A 23,529-nucleotide genomic window follows, 5' to 3' on the forward strand; every position below is an offset into this window, starting at 1 on the left:
ATATTGTATTTTGTGTTCAACGGAAAAAAAGAAACGCATGAAGGTGTTAAACCACCTGGGAGAGAGTAAACAGTGAAGTAGATATATTTGTGTTCGGTGTACTGTCTCTTTAAGAGTGTGTGGACTAACGGAAGGGGGCTTGTATTTTGAAAGTTCTCTAGTGGTGGTCGACGTATCGATATGCCAGAGTCTCCCGCTTCCCGCAGCCGCCGCACCGTTTAACGGCCCGCCAACCGACAACCGGACACTGTCTCCGTTCATCCCAGCACATCCATATCCCGGAGCCCATTTAACGGTGAATTACCGGTCTGTAGCGGCTCTAAGACGGAGAGAAACGGACGGAGGAGGAGGCCGCCGCCGCTCCTCCGCTGAACAGCGGTTTCTGGATTTCTCGCTCTCATAAACTGCAGGCTCTGCTGATCATCATCTGGTTTTCGTAATTAATATTCTCCTGTCGATATTCAAGATGAAACAACGTAACCTGGAAACACTAACACAGGTGAGAACCGCCAGTCAAACACACAGCTCATGTCACGAACACGACAGAAAAAATGGTGTATAAACATTCAGCAACATCACTGTAACATAAAATACCACAGTAATTTACTGTAAATACTATGGTGTTTCTGAAAGACACCATAGTAACGTGTATTTGCAACACTCTGTAATGAACGCCACATCATACTGAAGTGTTTTGAGGTAACTTATAGTTGGTTTTATATTCACACATTCAGAGTTTCTGCTTGATATAATTGCATATGAATTGTGAATAGGAAAATCATTATATTAGCAGCCAATGACTATCAAAGCTAATGTTGAAGTCATACTTGCATGTAATTTCAGACCGATAAAATACTACAGTAATTAACAGTAATTAGCAGTACTGTAGTGTTTTTGAACTATACCATTAAACAGTATGTGTTAATAGTATTTACATTACATTTAGTTAACGAATGCTTTAGTTTACTGTAGTATTAACTATTAATTTGTTAACTGATAAACTGTAAATACTGTAGTATACATAATTTTTTTTCACATTGTGTTAATAAATCCAGCATACTCTAGTAATAACTACAGTTACTAATTACTACAGTAATTAACAGTAAATGCTATGGTGTTTTTAAGCAATATTACAGTAACGCATATTGTATTTGTAACACTTGGTAATGAACGCCTCATCATACTGAAGTGTTTTTGAGGTAATTTATAGTTGTTGGTTTTATATTCACACATTCCGAATCTCTCTTTAATAAACTTTCATGTAAATTGTAAATAGATAAATCATATTAGCAGCCAGTAGCCCCTTTCACACAGTGATACCGGTAAATATCTGGAAAATTTCCGGAACGACTTTACCGGTATTTTCAAAAAAGCGCTGTTCACACAGGCGAGGACGTTACGGAAATTTTCCGGAAAGGTCTGTATGTGTGAAAGGGGCTAATGACTATCAAAGTGCAACATTGTTCAAAGTCAAATGTTGAAGTCATACTTGCATGTAATTTCAGACTGAAAAATACTACAGTAATTAACTACAGTAATCAACAGTAAGTACTGTGTTTTTGACCCACAGTATGTATTAATAGCATTTGCATTATATTTAATTAATGAGTGCTCCAGTTGACTGTATTAACCGTTGTTTCGTGAATAGGGATGCAACGATTATAGATTTTGGTTGTGCGATTATAGTCTGAGGAATAATCACGGTTATCACGATTATTATGCCTTCATTAATTTGAAGACACTGCTAGTTTAGAAAAATCACATAAAAACTCCTTATATTTTTAAGTGTTGTTTATTGCTGCTCAGTAACCAAATAATATGACACAAAATAATAAAAAACAAACAATAGTCCATTTCTCTTTGGACTTTAAAATAAATGAAAAAAGGTTGGCATTTAAGCATAAGTAATAATTTTACACTAAATATAAATGTCAATAAATAAAATATAAATAAATAAATGTAAAAAAAAAATTATTAATTTTTAATAAATAAAATTTAAATAATTAAAAGAAACAAATGAATATAATTTAAATAAATTAATATAAATTTTAATAAATTAAAATAAAAAAATTAAATGTAAAAAATTTAAATAAATGAAAATATATAAATACATTTTTTTAAATAAATGAATTTAAAATAAATTATTAAATAAATTAAAAATTCTTAAAAAAAAAAAAAAATATATATATATATATATATATATATATATATATATATATATATATAAATAAGAAGTCAACTGCTATGGTCAATATTATTATCGCTATTTAGATTTATTTTAACATAATTACCCTAATTAGCCTTAAAATGTCACTTTAAGCTGAATACAAGTCTCTTGCAAAATAACTAAAGTATTATGCACTGTCAACATGACAAAGACAAAAGAACTCCTTTATTAAAATGACCGTGCTTAAAGCCGTGTTGAAAAAAAATCTGTGTTAAACAGCACTTGGGGAATGTTTGCAAATGTATAGGGCTAATAATGAAGACGCTAGTGTTTGTTTCTTCTCCTGGGTTTTGTATGTGACTCAGAGTCTCCTGGTGACGTGGATGTCAGTGTGACTGCAGTAAAACAGTCCTTCAGAAACACCTGTTAAACAACAAACAAACACTCGCATTCAGCTTTTGTGCTCAGCAGCTTTACTAACGCACTTCAGAATAATCCCAAATACACAGCAGGGTTCAACGTTACGGATTTGTTCTACTGGTCCGATCGGGCCAATGGTACAGATTTTTACTTGCCCTGCCAAAAAATTTTTATTCACATATTTTAAATAATGTGTCAAAAATAATGTCTATAATTATTTAAATGTTACAAATTATTATTTAAATAATAATTTTAAAATGTTAATATATGTATAATGAGCAAAATTATGGGTTAACAAAAAAAGAGCAGTATGGAAAATTTGAAGGTATTTTATTTTAATTAGAATTTTATTTAACAAAAGGTGGCCTCAATCGGGCCTGTAATGATCCCGTTTACTGTCCCAAGCGTCTCTCAAATTGGCCCCGGGCCATCAGGCAGTCCTTAATGTTGAGCCCTGCACAGGCTTATTGGAAATACTTGCTTCAACCTGCATTTTTGTAGTTTGACTGCAGTTTGTAGGTTAAAATGACCACTAGGGGCAGTATGGTGCTAGTTACTTATATTCCTTTTCGCACTAATGATGTATAAAGACTCAAATATATGAATAAATAATTATTTTAGTGCAGTTTCATTGCACAACACTGGAAAAAAGAGATTAGTACAATTAAATTTGACTAATCTTAAATAAAATACAATTATTATCTGTTAATATCATCTCAAACGTAGCCAATGTTTAATCTAACGCTGCAAAATAAATTAAGTAAAGGTTAATTGATTATAATTTGTTTTGAATGTAGATTTAATTAAAATAATCAAAAAAAATTTTTTTATGGTAGGCTTTTAACAATTTTAGCGAATCTTATATATTACATTAGTTCAAAACTTTTTTCTGTAATATTTTCACATTTTTTTGTCTTTTTAGTTCATATAAAACTGGCATTCCTGACTATTCAGTTATGGGTGTTTTTTTTTTTATAAATTTTTTTTTTATAAATAATTTTTTTTTAAATTATTTATATATATATATATATATATATATATATATATATATATATATATATATATAAATTTTATTTTTTTATAATTAATTTATTGATTTTAATTTTCTTGGAAACATTAGAAAACATTTAGTTTAATTTAAAGGTGTTTTGATTGTAAAGGACAAAACTGCTTCAGGATGTGTTATGTGTAATGGGCAGGGCTGTGTGTATGTTGTATAGCGTGCCCTGTGGAGACGGTGGTAGTGTTGCTGTCTCGGGTTGGCTGCTGTATTTAGTTACACACGGGAATCGTGGGAGGCTTCAGTAGCGTAATCTAATCTCTGAGTTGTGCTGTTGTTTTCTCCAGCACTGCAGATCTGCTTCACCTTCAGTCTTTTACAGAGCTTTATTAATGCCGAGTCCAATCTATTTCATAACTGATGGCAGTTTGCAGCTTCAACTATTAGTCAAGCTGCTTTGGAACAGTCTCTATTTTTTAAAGCACTACATAAATAAATGTGACTTAACAACGCAGTTACAGTGATAGGGGTTACCGCATTGAAGAAAAATTGTAATACACATACTTACATAAAAAGTATATATATTTTTGCATATATATACTTAAATGTACATATAATTTGTATCATATACATATATAAATATTAATAAATATTTTCACAAATATAAGCATGCATATGTGTGTTTTTATATATATATACACATTTATATATACACGCATACATTTCACACATATATATTGTCAGAACAGACTTTCATTTGGATGCAATTAATCACATTGGAGGTGTGTGTGATGGTGTTTTGTTCCTCCATCAGTTGTGAAGAGCAGCCGTCATCACAGCGCAGTCATGCTGGAGGAGGACATGGAGGTGGCCATCAAGGTGGTGGTGGTGGGAAACGGAGCGGTGGGCAAGTCCAGCATGATCCAGAGATACTGCAAGGGCATCTTCACCAAGGACTACAAGAAGACCATCGGCGTGGACTTTCTGGAGAGGCAGATCATGTGAGCGAGATTTTACTCTTCCGACTGTACCAGGGGTGCCTAAACTCGGTCCTGGAGGGCAGGTGTACAAAATTTAGTTCTAAGTCCTATGAGACACTCCTGAGCTAGCTGATCAAACTCTTACTAGGCTTTCTAGAAGCATTCCTGCTGGTGTGTTGAGGCAAGTTGAAGCTAAAATCTGCAGGACACCGGCCCTCTAGAACCAAGTTTGGGTACCCCAGATTGAGAGCATAGTTCAGGGGCATCAAGAAATTGTGCTGTCATATCATGACTATAGCAGCACAATGAATGGGATTACGCAGCGATGTTACTTAATTACTTGAAAATAGTTCCCAGCTAAGTAACTTGGTTGTAAAGTCAGAATGAGAGTATAATTACGAGACTTTTCGGTCTACGCAGTATTTCCGTTAGTCTTTAGTCAACTAGAGAAGAGTCAAGCTTTAAAAAAAAAAAAAAAAATTCAAATTGTTTGGTCATTTTTGAGTGAGATGCTAATGGTCTAATCGGATTTAATGATCTATGCTAAGCTAAGTTAAAATGCTCCTGCCAGACTGGCTGAATGGAAACACCTGTTAAACTCTAGGAGAGCTGTAAAAAGGAGTCTTTTAAGAAAGAAAAATTGGAGTGTTCTAGAGCTGCACAATATTGTTTGAGCATTGATATCACAATGTGTGTGTCTGCAATTGTAACATCGCAAGATATGCAATGTTGGATTGGGATTGAGTTGGGATTTGGCCACAAGTCATGAGATTTGTGCAGAATTTAAGCATAATAGATTGTAAGTTATTGGTATGCATTTGTTTTTAAGGCCTGTGACTATGTAAGCATTTTATGAGAATTCAGTGCATTTTAATAGAGCATAAAGTTTATTTAGGATTTATTTTATCAAACAATTTAAATGATGAAAACTATACATTTGATTATTCAATTTCTGTAGTTGAGTTGTGTTAGACTTTCTGTAGAAAACTGTAAAGCACAGTTTATTTTACTTTAATATTTGCTCCACTGTGTTTATTTCTGGAACAATAGGATATATGGTAACTGTTCACAGTTTATTAGTGTCTATTATTTAATTTATCTTGTACTATATTAGTTAAATGTTTAGTTTATGTCTAGTGTGTGTCATATTTTTTGTTTTTAAATTGCACATTGGAGTATGGGAGAAACGCAATTTCAGTCTGCTGTGTAATGTACTGTTGCATGGTTTTGATTGACAATAAAGTTGACTAAAGACTAAAGACTAAAAGAAATCAGTTATTAGAGATGAGTTATTAAAACTATTATGATTAGAAATGTGCTGACAAAAATCTGCTCTCCGTTAAACAGAAATTGGGGGAAAAATAAACAGGGAAACAATGTCAAATTTTTTCCAAAATTGTGCAGCCATAGAGTGTTCTTTTAACTCTGCTTTTCTTAGTTGCTCAGTTTTTAAGCTATTTTTACATGGAGAAAAAATCCAGTTGCTTTAGATATTGGTTAATACAAGCATGTGTTTGGAATATTCCAGAACTATTGGAAGTATATGAGCAGTATATGGCGAGTAGTTATATAAAGTATAGACGTGAATGTGATGGGTATATTTAAACATCACCATATGACCAGTATATGATAAATGAAGTAAACAAAGTAAATGAAGTAAGTATAGGTATATGGTGTGTATACTTGAATAAATGGCGAAATGACCAAAAAGACAATCACAATAACAATTTACATATTCCAAAGTCCACATAATGGTCATGGAAGCAGTATTATTTTTGAACTACTAGAGTTGGACACATGTTTGATGTACACTTTGATGAAGAATTCTCATTTAAACAGCATGTTTAGTTAGTGACACACAGGTATATTTTAAATAATACTTTTTTGGAGGGTTATTTACCCTCCAAAAATTAAGTAATTAAGTAAAAAATCTGTCGCTATACTGACACATTGGCATTTATAACCCCGCCCCCTGCTGAAAAGAGCACAATCTCATTTGCTTTTAAAGCGACAGTCACCAAAATGCTACATAACTAGGCTCAAAGCCAAAAAAGGTCAGTTTCAGAGAGTTATAAGACATTATCAGTGTGGTATTTTGAGCCGAAACTTCACTACACACTCATCAGATACTTATTTTACATCTTGTAAAAAGGAGCAGAATAGATCTTCTTTAAATGGCCTGGAGAGATAATGCAACACTTCAGGACAATAAAGGATCCGGTTTGCATTTATTTAAAGCATATGAATAATAACATCAGGAAAACCCTGAGGAACAGCAGATCCTCTTTCTCTGCAGTGCAGTTATGATCAATTCATTCCCAGATACTGTATCGTGACTCGGCACCAGGAAATGCTGGAGAAAATCAGTGTGTTTTTCTGTTTTTGCATAAAACGAAACGAGGAACAATGAGTAAAACGAAGAATGAAAGCTGCTCTGAATTGCAGATGCTTGACTGTCTTTATTTCAGTTTCAGCCAGTTGTTTTAGGGAGTTGTTGTGTTTACAGTACATTTCAGCCCAGTGCAAATATTGTGTTAAAGGAACAGTTCCCACAGATATAGAAAGATGTTTCATTTTCTGTTCTCAAATTTAAAGACCAGTGTACCATCTAATATTATTGACAGTTTATTTGTATTTTAATTGTCTCTGTGTAAAACAGGATTTGTGTTTAGTGACATTCAAATACGGTTGTAGTTTTTAATAGTGACACTTAATTTGAGTTGGGTAAAATGTAAACAGTTTTTGTGTACATCGAAGTTATGCTAGTTTTGTTTTAATAATAATAATAATAATAATAATAAATATATAAAAAATGTATAAATGTAAAGTATATTTTTTCTAAATTATCTTGTATTTTAAAGATTTAGGTACACAACACTTGACTTTGTATTTTGAGTTATCATGTACATTTTTAAAGTTGTAGTAATTTAGCTTTTCTCATTTTTTATTATATATATTTTTAAATATGTCCGTATAGTTTTTCTAAATTTAGTTTTTATTTTGTGATTTGTGAGTACATTGTTTAATTTTTGTATTTTCAGTTTCATGTAAATGTAAAAGTTTGTAATCATTTTATATTTTTTGTAATTGTTTTGGTTATTATTAATGTTAATATCGTTTTTCTAAATGTTATTTTAGATTTCAGTAAGTCACATTTCATTCATTTATTTTAACTTTTCATTTAAATTTCAAAGTTTTAACTTTGTTCATCGTTTTATTATTATTTTTAAATTATGTCATTGTAGCGTTTCTCAAATTTTATTTTTCTGATTTCAGTACATCATGTTCTATGGTTATATTGTCAATTTCATCAAATTTTTAATGTTGCAATTTAGTTTGTCATTTTATTATTATTTTTTTTAAATATGAAAGTATAGTTTTTCCAAGTTTTATTTCTATTCTAGGGATTTCAGTACATCATGTTTATTCTTTTTTTGACATTTTATGTTTTTGTCATTATAATTATTAGTATTAATAATAATGACAGTATAGTTTTTGTAATCTACTTCTATTTCAGCGATTTCAGAATATCATGCTTTATTTTCATATTTTCAATTTTAAAGTTGAAATTTAGTTTGTCATTTGTTATTATGTCAGTATAGTTTCTAAATTGTCTTTAATTTTAGTGATTTCAGTAAACTGTTAAAGCTGTTTAGTTTTTGCTTTAGTTTTACTTTACTTGGTGTACAAACAACACATTTTATGAAATTAACCCTTAACCCTAAAGCTGTGTTTATATTTTCAACAGTTAATTGTGCTCTTTTAAAGATTTTTAGACCTGAAAGCTGACATTAAATCACTGAGCAGCCGATATATACAATATATTAATGTGGAGTAATTTGTGTGTGTTTCAGAGTGAACGGCGAGGACGTCAGACTGATGTTGTGGGACACGGCGGGGCAGGAGGAGTTTGATGCCATCACTAAAGCTTATTACAGAGGTCAGTGTGTAACAACACAGGGTTCATACAGAATAGAAAAATCTGGAAAAGTCATGGAATTCTAATATGCAAGGCCTGGAGAAGTTCTGGAAAAACAAATAAACCCACAGTTTTGGGAATTTGTTTAACAATTATCTATACTTGACTTTTGTTTTTCAATATAAATCATATGAATTTTACCAGGCATTTAGTTCTATCATTTGTTTTCAGTATTATTATATTATTTTGGGATTAGGAAAGTAGCAAAGTAGGTCAAGGTGCTCCAGGATTGGCCAGTCCAGTCACCAGACATGAACATTATTGAGCATGTCTGGGGTAAGATGAAGGAGGAGGCGTTAAAGATGAACACAAAGACTCTTGATGAACTCAGGGAGTCCTGCTGAAGGCTTTCTTTGCCATTCCAGATGACTTTATTAATCAGTGATTTGAGTCGTGTCAGAGATGTATAGATGCAGTCCTCCAAGCTCATGATGGAGTCAGACACAATATTCATTCTGTCTCCACTGCAGCAGGACTTTATATTCTATACTGGACATTATATCTGTTCAGCGATGAGACTTTAGTCTAAGCAGAGTCAGACTGCACTGTCCTCATCAAATCAGTCAACATCAAGACATGATCAGATTTTATTGTGCTCAATTAGGCAAAATCTAGAGGCCTTCACCTTTCATAGAGACACTTCAGATACCAAATCATCAACTAGAAGTCAAGTTATGATTTGCTGTTCCTAAAACTTGGATAAGTGACAAAACCTTTGTCAGGTTGTGTATATGGCAGGGTGTCCACAGAGTTAAAAAGTCTTAAAGCACAGGTGTCAAACTCAGTTCCTGGAGGGCCGCAGCTCTGCACAGTTTAGTTCCAACCCTAATTAAACACACCTGATCAAACTAACTGAGTCCTTCAGGCTTGTTTGAAACCGACAGGTAAGTGTGTTGGAGCAGGGTTGGAACTAAACTGTGCAGGGCTTCGGCCCTCCAGGAATTGAGTTTGACACCCCTGTCTTAAAGTGTTTTGCATTTCAAGGCCTTAAAAATTCCCAAATTCACAGAAATATTGTCTTGTGGTTCTTAAATCGTTTTAAACATGTCTTAATTTTTATTTTTCCCATTTAAAGCTACCCAATCCCACATCCAATCACCAACAATACATCTCAATAAAACTCTGTTAAAACTCTATTTATAACAAATATTATAACAGTCTGTTGTGCATACATTTAGTTTAGAAAAGTTTTAAAGGTGTTTCTTAAGTTATGTTGAAAAGTTTTGCATGTATACAACTATGGTCTGCTTAATTTGACACATTATTTAAAATATGTGGCAAAGAAATAACTAATTGTTTAGTTTAGCCCTATACAAGTCTGAAATTTAATTCTTGACGGCCTTAAAAAGGTCTAAAAAAAGAAATCCAAAAACCCTGATATGCTTTATAAAAAAAAACATAATTTTCTTATTTAATATGTATAGACATTACACGAAACATTATGTCAGGAACATTTGCCGAAAAGTCATGGAATTTAGGTTACGCTTCTTTTCAGGTGTGTGTTCTGCTGTAATTCTGACAAGTGTGTGTTTGGTGTGCAGGAGCTCAGGCCTGTGTGCTGGTTTTCTCCACCACCGACAGAGAGTCATTCGAGGCCATCAGCAGCTGGAAGGAGAAGGTGGAGATGGAGGTGGGCGACATTCCCACTGTCCTGGTGCAGAACAAAATCGACCTGCTGGACGACACCGTCATCAAGAAGTAAGCAAGAATTTAGGCTGCATTTACACCACAGCGATGTAGACAAAAAAGATCCGGTCAGTGAAAAGTGTGTGGTGTTTCCTCAGTGAAGAGGCTGAAGGTCTTGCTAAAAGGCTGAAGTTGAGATTCTACCGGACGTCAGTGAAGGAGGATCTGAATGTCAATGAAGGTGAGCGAGGCAGTTTTGACCGTCATAACACCATTGAGCTTTAATGTTAATCAGCATTTCTGTTTTTTTAATCTTGCAGTTTTTAAGTATCTAGCTGACAAATATCTGCAGCGACTCAAGCAGCAGTCAGCGGAGGAGACGGACATCATTCACACATCCAGCAATAAAATAGGTAAGACATCATATTTAGCACAGTTTACATCTTTAAAAGAAATGCATACATTATTTAGCTTAGGAATGCAACGATTAACCGCGCTGTAATTCGTCACGGCTAGTTAATTGTAAAGGCATCTCAACATTGCTTTTCTGCACGGAACAAAGCTGCAGCAACTATACAAAGTTATGCCAACTGTGCGCTAGTTTGAAGTTCCAAGCTTGTACACTGAGGCTAACACCCACGCAACTTTGGCTGAGGTTATTAACTAAGGGCCGTTCACATATCGCATCTTTTGCATGTGCAATATTGTTATTTTCAAATGGAGATGCGTGGCTTGCATGCACATATTGGAAGAGTTGCGCCAAGGGCACGATGCGCTCACGCACGCTTTCCAGGCGCACCTAGTTGAAAGAACAGGTTGGGACAAAACCGAAAACCACCCAGCTATACAGAGTCCAGACAGCTTATAACAAGCTGCCTGTATAAACACACACACATAGACACACAGCACGAAGCAAGTGACACACAGACTGTATCACGCTCTCTCTCATTCACACACATACACACACACACATAGACAGCACCAAGCTCTCTAATTCACACACATACACACACACATAGACAGCAACAAACAAGCTAAACACAGCATCACGCTTTCTCATTCACACACATACATGAGCGTGCTCGCTCGCTCTGGAGTCGGGAGCGATATTGTTAGACCGCTCGTTCAAATTACACCAGTTAACGACCGCTCCCGCACTTTATTCTGAAATTTATTCACGCGCCGCAGGAAATCTGGTCGGGTCTCGCGGCTCCAGTTAGACAAACACAATTGTTTAAATTTATTTTTCTTATTATTTTATTTTTATTTATTTATTTTTTCATTGTTCTGTCGTTTAATTTTCAGTGTAAAATTATTACTTATGATTAAATTTTTAAGTCCAAACAGAAATTGACCATTGCTAGTTTTTTATTAATTTTTGTGCCGTATTATTTGGTTACTAAGCAGCAACCAAATTCTATAATCGTTGCATCCCTAATTTATCTAGACATTAAACTGATTAAACGCATTTATAATGTTACCAAAAATGTCAGCTTGAAATAGTGTTTTTAAAATAGGTCAAATGTGTTTTTTTGTACTTGTATTAATGAATCTCGAAATAATATAGGACTATTGTAATAATTTCATAATAATCAGAAATATTTAATCAAATCGCCAAATATAATTATAGCTATGGAAAACGTTTGTTAATCTAAAAATGACAGTTTAGATGTCGTTTGCATTTGGAAATCAGGGTTTTTCCACCAAATGTTGATTTCTGTTGGCACAATATTCAGGGCGTCCCGAGTTCGAATCCCGGCTCGAGGACATTTCCCGTCCCTACCCCCTCTCTCTCTCCCATATAATTTCCTGTCTAAAATACTGTTCTGTCCACTTAATAAAGGCAAAAAGGGCAAAAATAAATCTTTAAAAAAATAATTTGATTTCCAAACTCTTCTGAAGTTAAAACATTAGTTTTGTGTCGGCTAAAATTAGTTTATACTTTACAGCAAGGTTGTATTAGTTGATGTATTTATTAATATATAATTCTTTGGTGTGGGCGACATGGTGACTCAATGGTCAGCACTGTGGCCTCACAGCAAGAAGGTCGCTGGTTTGAGTCTTGGCTGGGTCAGTTGGCGTTTCAGTGTGGAGTTTGCATGTTCTCCCCGTGTTGGTGTGGGTTTCCTCCGGGTGCTCCGGTTTCCCCCACAGTCCAAACACATGCGCTATAGGGGAATTGATGAATTTACGGATTAATTGTCCGTAGTGTATGTGTGTGTGAATGTGAGTGTGTATGGATGTTTCCCAGTATTGGGTTGCAGTTGGAAGTGCATTCACTGTGTAAAACATATGCTGGAATAGTTGGCGGTTCATTCTGCTGTGGCGACCCCTGAAGAATAAAGGGACTAAGCTGAAGGAAAATAAGTGAATGAGTTATCTTGGAGTGAAGTCTACTAAATAAATGAACTCTACCTTTATCTGGATGCTGATTGTTGTCCTCCTTTTTTGTCAGGCGTCTTCAACACAACAGGCAGCGGTCATCCAAACCAGAACAACAGCGATTTGAATGGCAGAGAGATCGTAAACCTGCGACCAAACAAGCAGCGGACGAAGAAAACGAAAAACCCCTTCGGCAGCTGCAGACTCCTGTAGAGCCCCACACCACAGATGCATTGTGGGCTTCATTCACGCTAACTGCTAAAGTCATGTTCAGTGCAGAGCAGGTCTGTCATTGTGTGTGTGTGTGTGTGTGCGTAGGTGTGTGTGTGTGAGTGTGTGTGTGTTGGCGCTCTCTTCTGGCCACACAGAGAAAAACACTAAGAAAAAAGACTAGATTGTGAGTTTTTGCACGGATAGAGGCATCAAAACTGACCCCATAATGAAATCTAATATGCATTAGTGGCTCAGAAATGATCATGATCCTGAAAATCGAATCTGCAGTGAGCGACGGCGAATCTGAGGTCTGTTCAGCTTATTTTTGTATTGACCTGTAAATCTGTCAGACGCTGCCCTCGCTCACGTTTTAACAAGTCAACACTTAATTAAAAAAGCGAATCTATTTTTCTCACAGTCAGAGTGCATTATTTAATGTGGTAAACAGCAGGGTAACGCTCGGAGATTACTTAGAAATAAAAATACCGTCAGATTTTGAACTTTTAACTCACCGTTTGTGCATTTGGACTGTTCACCGTTGTGCAATATGTTAGTGTTGATGGAGACGCGTCGTTTGCTGTCACAATCTTCTTCCTGTAGGAAAAGTAAAGTTCATCTGTTGTTTCTTATATGAATGTTGTCGGCCCATACGTTCTTATAGGTATTTTTGTATGAATTGTATGAAAAAAAAATGTAGTAACACTAAACACCGTGCCAAAACGTTTCTAAACTCGATGTACTTGTAAATAGCATTAGCAAATGGTCAGATTTTTAAATGCTTATGAAATAATCAGTCATCGCCTCTGAAATCAACGTCCGTGATGTGCATTAATATCCTAAAACTGATACCGTTATATTTTAACACCAATTTCAACAGATAGAAGTATAAAAATAATAATGTGGGATTCATTATTAGTTTTTTTTGGTCGACTTGTTAAATAATACAGAGTAAAACATCACATATGTACTGCTATAGGGCTGGACGATATTCTATTGAATCATTTTCATTCATTTTCCTTCGGCTTAGTCTCTATTTCTGAGGTCACCGCAGAGGTATGAACCACCAACTATTCCGGCATATGTTTTATGCAGCGGATGCGCTTCCAGCTGCAACCCAGTACTGAGGAACTCCCATAGACTCTCACATTCAAACACACACACATACACTACGGCCAATTTCATTCATTCATTTTCTTTCGGATTAGTCCCTTTGTTCATTAGGGGTCACTACAGCAGAATGAACCGCCAACTTATCCTGGATATGTTTTGCACAGTGAATGCCCTTCCAGCTGCCAACCCAGTACTGGGAAACACCCACACCCACTCATATTCTACAGTCAATTTAGTTCATCAGTTCCCCTATAGCGCATGAACTGTGGGGGAAACCAGAGTACCCGGAGAAAACCCACACCAACGCTGGGAGAACATGCAAACTCCACACAGAAACACCAACTGACCCGGTCAGGACTCAAACCAGCGATCTTCTTTGTGTGAGGTGACAGTGCTAAGCCACTGCGCCACCCATTTTTATTCATATGCACCAAAATAAAGGTCAAATCAAAATTTACAAGGATTATTTTGCTTGCACACATTGCTAGTCATCTCCGATGATGTCAGTTTGGGGTGAAATATGCTTAGCCACGCCCCTTTACCAGCATAATATGAGGATCCAACAATAAACCCCGCCCCTCATCAATATTCAGTTTCAGAAATACATCATCATACTGAAATTAAACGCTGCAGCAGCATCCGGTTTACAAGGATTTTTGTAATAAACATCAGCATTTATTTACATAAATTTACTGTTTTATTGCTTTTTGACCCTTAAATTAATAGAAATATAAAAATATATCAAAAGTTTAAAAGTTAATACACTATGGAAGTGTGAATGTATGTGTTTTTCATTGTTTTACAGTTGGTTGGTATCATTAAAATGACCTAAACATTATAATCACACATAAACCTGACTTCTGTACTTCATGGAAATTCATTTCTCTTAGAAATTATGTCCATACAAAATACTAAAGTCGATTCATCCTGATTTTTTTATAGCAATGCACAGATTATGATGCTTCTAAAGGTACATTTCACTCCAAAATTTTCATTTCCTCATCATTTCAAGAGGTTCTCTGAATTTCTGTCTTCTGTTGAATGCAAATAGAAGTAATTATCTGCTTTTTCCAGCAGTATATCCTCCTTTGTTTTCAACAGAAGAGAGAAAGGTAAAGTCTAGAAGGGATACAGCTGTGGATTTTTGTGTTATTGTACAACAATATTTACAGTTTTTACATTACTGTGAGGGTCGGGGTGGGCATAGATGTTAATAAAATACAATAATGGGTAATTTAATAAATAATATGAATAATACTCTGTATAATTACTGTTTTTACAATACTGTGATGGTTTGGTTTAAGATTAAGGTAGAGGAAGACATTAATAAAATACAATTAATAGATAATTTTATAAATAATATAAATAAGTCGTGTTAACTTTCGGCTGCAGCTGTATCCCTTGTAACCCCCAACAAGAACAAGTGGAGGATGAAGAAATGATGCCAGAACTATTGTATTTGGGTGAACTGTCTTTTTAAATCTGATGTTATTAAAGCATCTCTACAACACTCCCATACTCTGTCTAATAAATTCCAGAACATGTCCAATTTCCAATAAAATCCATAAAGTACAGTGAATGTTGAATATATGGCCCAGCCCTTCACACTTATACACATTTTCCGTGTGCGTCAATCAATACTGCTGCTTGCATATTTTGCTTTAATATAATATCACAGGCTCTATTTGAAGTTCTGCATCTGCACATCTGTTACAGATGGGAAAGTAGAAACATTCTAAGGGAGTTTCTGTCAACATCTAATAAAGGCATGACATTATGATGAATATTAAGTTAAGGTTATCAGAATACTGCTCTATAGTGGCCAAGTGCAATGCATCTACACTGAACAAACGCCTTTAAAGGGGACCTTGTAAATGTAAAAATCATTTGAGTCAGTGATTCATATGCTTTATGAATCAGCTGTTTTAAATGAATCATTTGAGTCAGTGATTCATATGCTTTATGAATCAGCTGTTTTAAATGAATCATTTGAGTCAGTGATTCATATGCTTTATGAATCAGCTGTTTTAAATGAATCATTTGAGTCAGTGATCCATTTGCTTAATGAATCAGCTGTTTTAAATGAATCATTTTAGTCAGCGATCCATTTGCTTAATGAATCAGCTGTTTTAAATGAATCACTTGAGTCAGTGATCCATTTGCTTAATGAATCAGCTGTTTTAAATGAATCATTTGAGTCAGTGATTCATATGCTTTATGAATCAACTGTTTTAAATGAATCATTTGAGTCAGTGATTCATATGCTTGATGAATCAGCTGTTTTAAATGAATCATTTGAGTCAGTGATTCATATGCTTTATGAATCAACTGTTTTAAATGAATCATTTGAGTCAGTGATTCATATGCTTTATGAATCAGCTGTTTTAAATGAATAATTTGAGTCAGTGATCCATTTGCTTAATGAATCAGCTGTTTTAAATGAATCACTTGAGTCAGTGATCCATTTGCTTAATGAATCAGCTGTTTTAAATGAATCATTTGAGTCAGTGATTCATATGCTTAATGAATCAGCTATTTTGAATGAATCATTTGAATGAAGGATCAAATGAATTGTCCATTATTATTATTATTATTATGAGAGTTATGCTGCCATATCCATGACAGGTCTAAACCATCCAAGACCAGCACGTAACCACACTAAGCTAAATATAAATGATTATTATTGGGGGGGAAACAATATCAAACATCGCACACCCCTACGTTCAGTACAATATTAGGTTTCATATATGTACAGTAAAACAAAAGCATTCCATGAGTATCTTCTTCATATATGTGGAAATCGAATGTTTCTAGAGGAGCATTTATGACTGAAACTAGCCTCCCAAAGTCTGCCAGCCTTAACCACTGAAGCCATGAGAAACACACAACTGAACATTCGGGGAAATAAAGGTTTGCAGTCGTCAAACCGATGCAAATAACGTGATAAATGGGATTCATCATATAGTCCATAAGGAAAAGTTGTGTTTGTGTTACTTAACTAAAATAGAAGTGAGTCAGGGGTCTGTTTTGTCTGTTCGAGTTGTGAAGAACAGACCCCCGAGGATCGACTGTAATCGTTTACTATCCCTGCTAGGTAAATATGTGGAGCTTCAGCAGGTTTATTTTAAGATTTCTCCTGGCAAACATGTGGTTTAATATTTGATTGATTGTATTTCTTCATCGATGGCATGCCTTGCATTAATGTTTGAATGTGGACTGACGGTACTGGTCCGCCACGGTCTTCATGTTTACAGCGCGGATTATTGTGCATTTTCACATTAACATGCTGACGCTGCAGTGCACTATAAAATATGATGGGCTGTCATAACCCAATGTTGGGTTAAAAAGTGCCATTTAAATTCAATTGGAAAATTAGCCCAACATTTGATCAAATATGGACTAACCAAACCTCTTAGTTAAAACGTATAATTTAAATTTAATTGGGAAAACTAACCCAACATGTGGTCAAATATAGACAAAACAAACCGCTGGGTTAAAAATTGTCATTTTATTTTAATAGCAAATATTAACCCATTATTTGATGAAATATGGACAAATCAAACTGCTGGGTTAAAATGTTTCATTCCAATTTAATGGGGAAAATGAACTCAATTTTGGGTTAAATATGGTTAAACCACACTGCTTAGTTAAAAACTGCCATTTCAATTGGAAAACTGAACCCAATATTGGTCAAATATGGACAAACCAAACCACTGGGTAAAAACATAAAGTAAATTAAAGAACCTTTATCGTCATTGTAGTTATACAACAAAATTTGTTTGGTAACTCACAGATACCAGCAGCAATATAAAAAGAGAAAAACAAACAAGTGTTATTATAATTGAAAAATTATCCCAGTATTGATCAAATACGGATAAAACAAACCGCCAACTAAAAATTTTATTTTTAATTTTTTTGGAAAAAATTATCCCATTATTGGTCAAAATATAGACAAAACCAACCACTGGGTTAAAAATTTTCATTTTAATTTAATGGGAAAAATGGACCCAGTATTGGGTCAAATAGGGACAAACCAAACCGCTGGGTTAAAAAGTGTCATTTTAATTGGAAAATTTAACCCAGTATTGGTCAAATATGTACAAAACAAATTGCTGGGTTAAAAGGTGTCATTTAAATCAAAAAAATAAATAAACCCATTGTTGGGTCAAATATGGACAAACCAATCCGCTATATTAAAAACTAAAATATTTAAAGGAAAAATTAACCCAGTATTGGGTCAAATATGGACAAACCAAACCGCTGGTTTAAAAAGTGTCATTTTAAATGAAAAAATTAACCCAAAAAGGTAGTCAAATATGGACAAAACAAACTGCAAAGTAAAATTATTTTTTTTATTTATTTTTATTTTTTTTTTGGAAAAAAATAACCCATTATTGGTCAAATACGAACAAAACAAACCGCAAAGTTAATTTTTTTTATTTATTTTTTATTTTTTTTGGAAAAAAATAACCCATTATTGGTCGAAATATAGACAAAACCAACCGCTGGGTTAAAAAAAAATTTATTTAATGGGAAAAATGGACCCAATGTTGGGTCAAATAGGGACAAACCAAACCACTGGGTTAAAAAGTGTCATTTTAATTGGAAATAATATACCAGTATTGGTCAAATATGTACAAAACAAATTGCTGTGTTAAAAGGTGTCATTTAAATGAAAAAATAAAATAAACCCATTGTCGGGTCAAATATGATTAAACCAAACCGCTGGATCAAAAACTAAAATTTTTATAGGAAAAATTAACCCAGTATTGGGTTAAATATGGACAAACTAAACCGCTGGTTTAAAAAGTGTCATTTTAATTGGAAAAATTAACCCAAAAAGCTAGACAAATATGGACAAAACAAACTGGTGAGTTAAACTTGTAGTTTAAATGTGATTGGAAAAATTTACTTATTGTTGGTTGAAATATGGACAAACCAAACTGCTGGGTTAAATTTTTTTTTATTTTAATTTAATGAGGAAAATGAACTCAATGTTGGGTTAAATATGGACAAACCAAACTGCTCAGTTAAAAACTGCCATTTCAATTGGAAAACTGAACCCAATATTGGTCAAATATGGACAAACTGCTGAGTTAAAATTGTAGTTTAAATGTAATTGGAAAAATTAACCCATTATTGGTTGAAATATAGACAAAACCAACCGCTGGGTTAAAAATTTTCATTTTAATTTAATGGGAAAAATGGACCCAGTATTGGTCAAATATGGACAAAACAAACCTCCGAGTTAAAAGTGTCATTTCAGTTTAATTGTAAAACTTAAGCCAGCATTGGGTCACGACCCATCATTTTTTAAAGTGTGGGCTAAAGGCACTTTATCTCTCTGCTGTCACTCTTCAACATGTTAAAGCTTGCTTATCATATAGTCAGAACTGAACTCATGGCTTCTAATGGGAAACATGTCTTCTGCTTCTTTAGTTCTGGAAATGCTGCTCACTTTACTCTTCTCATTACTGTTGTCCTCATGGGTTTGCTGTAGATGAGAGTACTCCAGCACTCATCAGAAGTGTGCAAGTGCTCTCTAATATCATGATGTGTTTAATCATAATCCTGCACACAGATTCACTCTCTTCTGTTTCTGTTTTGAGTGGCTGTTACAAAAAGGACAAAATAAACAATCTATTGTAGTGGTTTGATTTGATTGTTCTTCTTTCTGTCGGCACATTCATATATGCATTAATACAAAACATCATGTCGATGTTACAGAAAAGGTGTGTGTAAAACAATTCTAGAATGCAGACTGGAGAGTCATGGCTATATTTACATCACTTGATACACTGATTGGCCACTGATATACTGTATCATATGTAAGTTGTATTATTATCAGACATCGGTGTGTTTCATCACAAAACTGTTGGAACTGTTTTACAAAGGCAATAATCGACCTTCTTTTGAGTCCAAGTACAGAATTTAACCATAATATAGTCACTTTTAAAAGGCTTTATAGAGATTTGTTTTATTAAATTAGCTTATTTAATTAGCAAAATTTCAGTGGGAAATCAGATAATTTTACATTGTCATTCTCTCATTTCCAGTCTTGCCAAAGAAATGAAGTATAAAATTTTTATAACTATATCATTTTATAAATCAAACTGCCTTTAAAATATTTATTGAGATACAAATTGCTCAGTGAGTGTACTTTTTGTTTATATATATATATATATATATATATATATATATATATATATATATATATATATATATATATATATATATATATATATACACTAGCGGTCAAAAGAATTTATTTTAATTGTTTTAAAATCAGCTTCTCCTGCTCACCAAGGCTGCGTTTATTTAATCAAAAATACAGTACACATTTGACAACTGTGAAATGTTATTGCACTAAAAAAATAACTGATTTAAAGCAGATTATCATTTAATTTAATAATTTTTTCCTGTGATTTAAAAGATGAATTTTAGGCTTCATTAATTCAGCCTTCAGTCACATGATCCTTCAGAAATCCCTCTAATATTAATAACTATTATTTTATTTTTACTACTATTATTATTCTTATTATTATTTAGGTTATTATTATTAATGTTAATATTATTATTAATGTTAATATTATTATCGATGTAATTGTTATTATTATTATTATTAATAATGTTATTATTATTATTAATGCTATTGTTAATATTATTAATGTTATTATTATTGTTAATGTTATCAATAATGTTACTGCTGTTATTATTAGGTTTAATAATGTTATTATTATTATTATTATTATAGATCTTATTGTTATTATTATTATTAATGTTATTATTATTAATGTTATTGTTGTTATTGTTATTATTAATGTTATTGTTATTATTAATGTTATTATTGTTAATGTTATTAATAATGTTATTGTTGTTATTATTATTATTATAAATTTTATTTTTATAGATATTATTATTATTATGAATAACATTGTTGTTATTATTATTATTATTAATGTTAATATTATTATATTAATAATAAATAATAATAATATTAATGGTAATAGTAATAATAATAATAATATTAATGGTAATAGTAATAATAATAATAATATTAATGGTAATAATAATAATAATAATAATGGTAATAGTAATAAAAGCAGTAAAGACTGGAGTAGTAATTTTATTTGAAACTACATAAAGAAGAAAGAAGTTTTTTTTTAAATAAATTTTGAAAGTTTTTAACAAATTAAAAAAAGTACATTTGATAAATGCTGCCTTGATGAACAGAATTTTTATTATTATTAATTAAAATTAATAATCAAAAAAGTGTATATACATAATAAATATACACAGTACACACACAAAGTTGTCCAAATAAAGTGTTTAACAATGCAATCAAAAATAAAGTGTGGAAATATTTATGGTAGGAAATTTATTAAATATCATAATGGCACATGACACTTCATATTATAATCATTTTTGGCATAAAATCGGTGGTTTTCAAATGCACCCATGCAGCTTCTGTGTGTCCTGTAATGAGTTTGTTTGTCTCAGCTGCTCCTGTCAGATCTGTTGCAGGCTGTAAACACAAACCTGACGGCCAAACGTGAAATTCCCATCATGCTGAGAGCCAAGCACCCTCATTAGACGAGCACATGACGAACGCTCGGAAATACATTCATGTGCGCAGATCTGAACACACTATTCACATTGCTTCATATGGTGATTAAGACAACAACATAAAAGCATAATCAGGGGTTAGAGATCAGTAACACACGGAGAAGTTAATGAAATCTGTAGCTTTTCTGTCTGTTAGTTCAAAACTTAGAAGAAATATATAGAAAAGAAATACAATATATAGTTACAAGAAAAATAAATATGCATACGACCAAGAGGCCATCAGTGGTAGACTGCAGAACACCTCTGCTTGTGTGTTGTTGACCCCAGAGGATTCATAATGAAGCTGCATAAAAGCACACGTCTAGATTAAGCCGCTCACCCGCGGAATCCTCAGTCTGAATTGATCAATGATTGGCTCCTGTACTAGAAGGCAGGGCTTAATTTGCCATGTTGACCGTTACACCTTTTCCCATTTATAACTATACGAGTGACTAGTCTTATGCATTCTATTCTAGCTTCAACTATGGATGTCAATGATTACCAACATTCTTCACAATATCTTCTTTTTGTTCAAAAGAAAGCCATTTTGGGCTGAACAACCTCTTTAATACTGAAATTATGACTTTCCACCAATCAAAGATGGGTTTGCCTTTAGCTCCGCCCCCTCCTTCCTCAATCCCTTTGACTCTTGTAATTGGTTGATTGTGTACACGTTTTGCACTGACCTTCCAACAACTTTATAATATACATTTATGTATTAATGATTGTGGTTGTGTCATTGGCTTCATGGGATTGTAATTCATCTCCTCATTGAAGTTGTTAAGCTCATTCTGATTTATTTGTCTTTTCGTCTAATTTTCATACACTTCATTGCTTTTAATTACAGCTTGTAGTGTTGTTTCTCCTTGCAGATAGTTGGTTTGGTTCATGCCTTAAAATACTTTAATAAAAACGTTTTTAAAAATACCTATTATTTGCTGTAATGTTAAATTTAAATTTACACACACACACACACACACACACACACACACACACACACACACACACACACACACACACACACACACACACACATATATAAATATGTATGTATGACAATATGACAATTAAAGGCATAACTAGGAAAGTCATTGGACAATATTTGGACTTAAAAACAACATTTCTTAAGAGGGCTAATAATATTGACCTTAAAAATGGTTTAAAAAATTTTATTGCTGCTTTTATTATTTATCAAGTCTAATAAATGAACTCAATTGTGACCCCAGACCACAAAACCAGTCATAAGTGTCAATTTTATTTAGAAATTGAGTTTAATGGCTTATCTGAAAGCTGAATAATTAAGCTTCCCGGGATGGTTACGATTAACTGATACAAATATTTGACAAAAAATCTAAATACTAAGTAAATAAACCTTTAAAGTTGTCCAAATAAAGTGTTTAACAATGCATATACCATAAAAAATGAAGTCTGGATATATTTATGGTAAGAAATTTACTAAACGTCTTAACTGAGTGTGATTTTTACTTAATACTATAATCATTTTTGGCATAAAATCGATCATTTTGACGCCTGTGCGGCTTAAAGTCCGCATAAACCGGAAGCTGCGACTGTTTTTATTTCATATTGTGACGCAGTTCCTAGAGAAACTGAATAATAAATGAGAAAACAGTGGGTGTGGCTTGTTTTTTTTTTACTGTGAGCTGATTGGATGTAGTAAGGCAGGCAAACAAGGCTGAATAATTTCTGTACTTCCAGAACCTGTGAGCTCTTATTTTCCATTGGCGAGCTTGGACAGATCCACCTTCGGGTTGTCCATGATCTGAATGGTCTTCTCCGCATTGTCCATGTTCCTGATGAGAGTCTCCAGGCGTCTCTTGATCTTCTTCTGGTCCTCCAGAGCGCAGCTGATCACCACGCTCTGAAACTTCTGATCCACAGGCACCGGCGGTGCGTCAGAAACACACGCAGCATGCAGAGCCTCCAGACGAGTCCTGGCTGACTGCAGATCCTCCAGAACCTTCTCTGTGATCTCATCTATCATCTTCATGGCTTTCTGCAAGGCCTCCTCCTGCTGCTGGTTTCTGAT

At 33.5% G+C, this 23,529-nt stretch overlaps 3 protein-coding genes across 6 annotated transcripts in view; 2 read left to right on the forward strand and 1 right to left on the reverse strand.

Annotated features, from left to right (window-relative positions):
- Positions 1-23,529, forward strand: part of tnfaip3 (tumor necrosis factor, alpha-induced protein 3) — a 254,770-nt gene that overhangs the window by 200,882 nt on the left and 30,359 nt on the right. The window lies entirely within an intron of this gene.
- The window catches only part of rab23 (RAB23, member RAS oncogene family), a 23,436-nt gene continuing 43 nt past the window's right edge, over positions 137-23,529 (forward strand). The window contains exons 1-8 of one of the 4 annotated variants that reach the window (XM_087277943.1): positions 137-499; positions 4,402-4,588; positions 8,422-8,507; positions 10,088-10,244; positions 10,331-10,413; positions 10,493-10,585; positions 12,628-12,838; positions 23,199-23,529. The exon at positions 23,199-23,529 is cut by the window's right edge and continues 43 nt beyond it. In XM_087277943.1, coding sequence (XP_087134069.1) covers positions 4,434-4,588; positions 8,422-8,507; positions 10,088-10,244; positions 10,331-10,413; positions 10,493-10,585; positions 12,628-12,767 — 714 coding nt within the window. In that variant the 5' untranslated portion in view covers positions 137-499; positions 4,402-4,433 and the 3' untranslated portion in view covers positions 12,768-12,838; positions 23,199-23,529. 4 annotated transcript variants of the gene reach the window in all.
- bag2 (BAG cochaperone 2) overlaps positions 23,119-23,529 on the reverse strand; it is a 3,911-nt gene continuing 3,500 nt past the window's right edge. The window contains exon 3 of the mRNA NM_201000.2: positions 23,119-23,529. This exon is cut by the window's right edge and continues 77 nt beyond it. Within this exon, the coding sequence (NP_957294.2) occupies positions 23,212-23,529 (318 nt within the window). The 3' untranslated portion in view covers positions 23,119-23,211.

Source organism: Danio rerio, chromosome 13 (assembly GCF_052040795.2).
Source record: "Danio rerio strain M-AB ecotype USA chromosome 13, GRCz13ab, whole genome shotgun sequence".
Taxonomy (NCBI): Eukaryota; Metazoa; Chordata; class Actinopteri; order Cypriniformes; family Danionidae; genus Danio; species Danio rerio.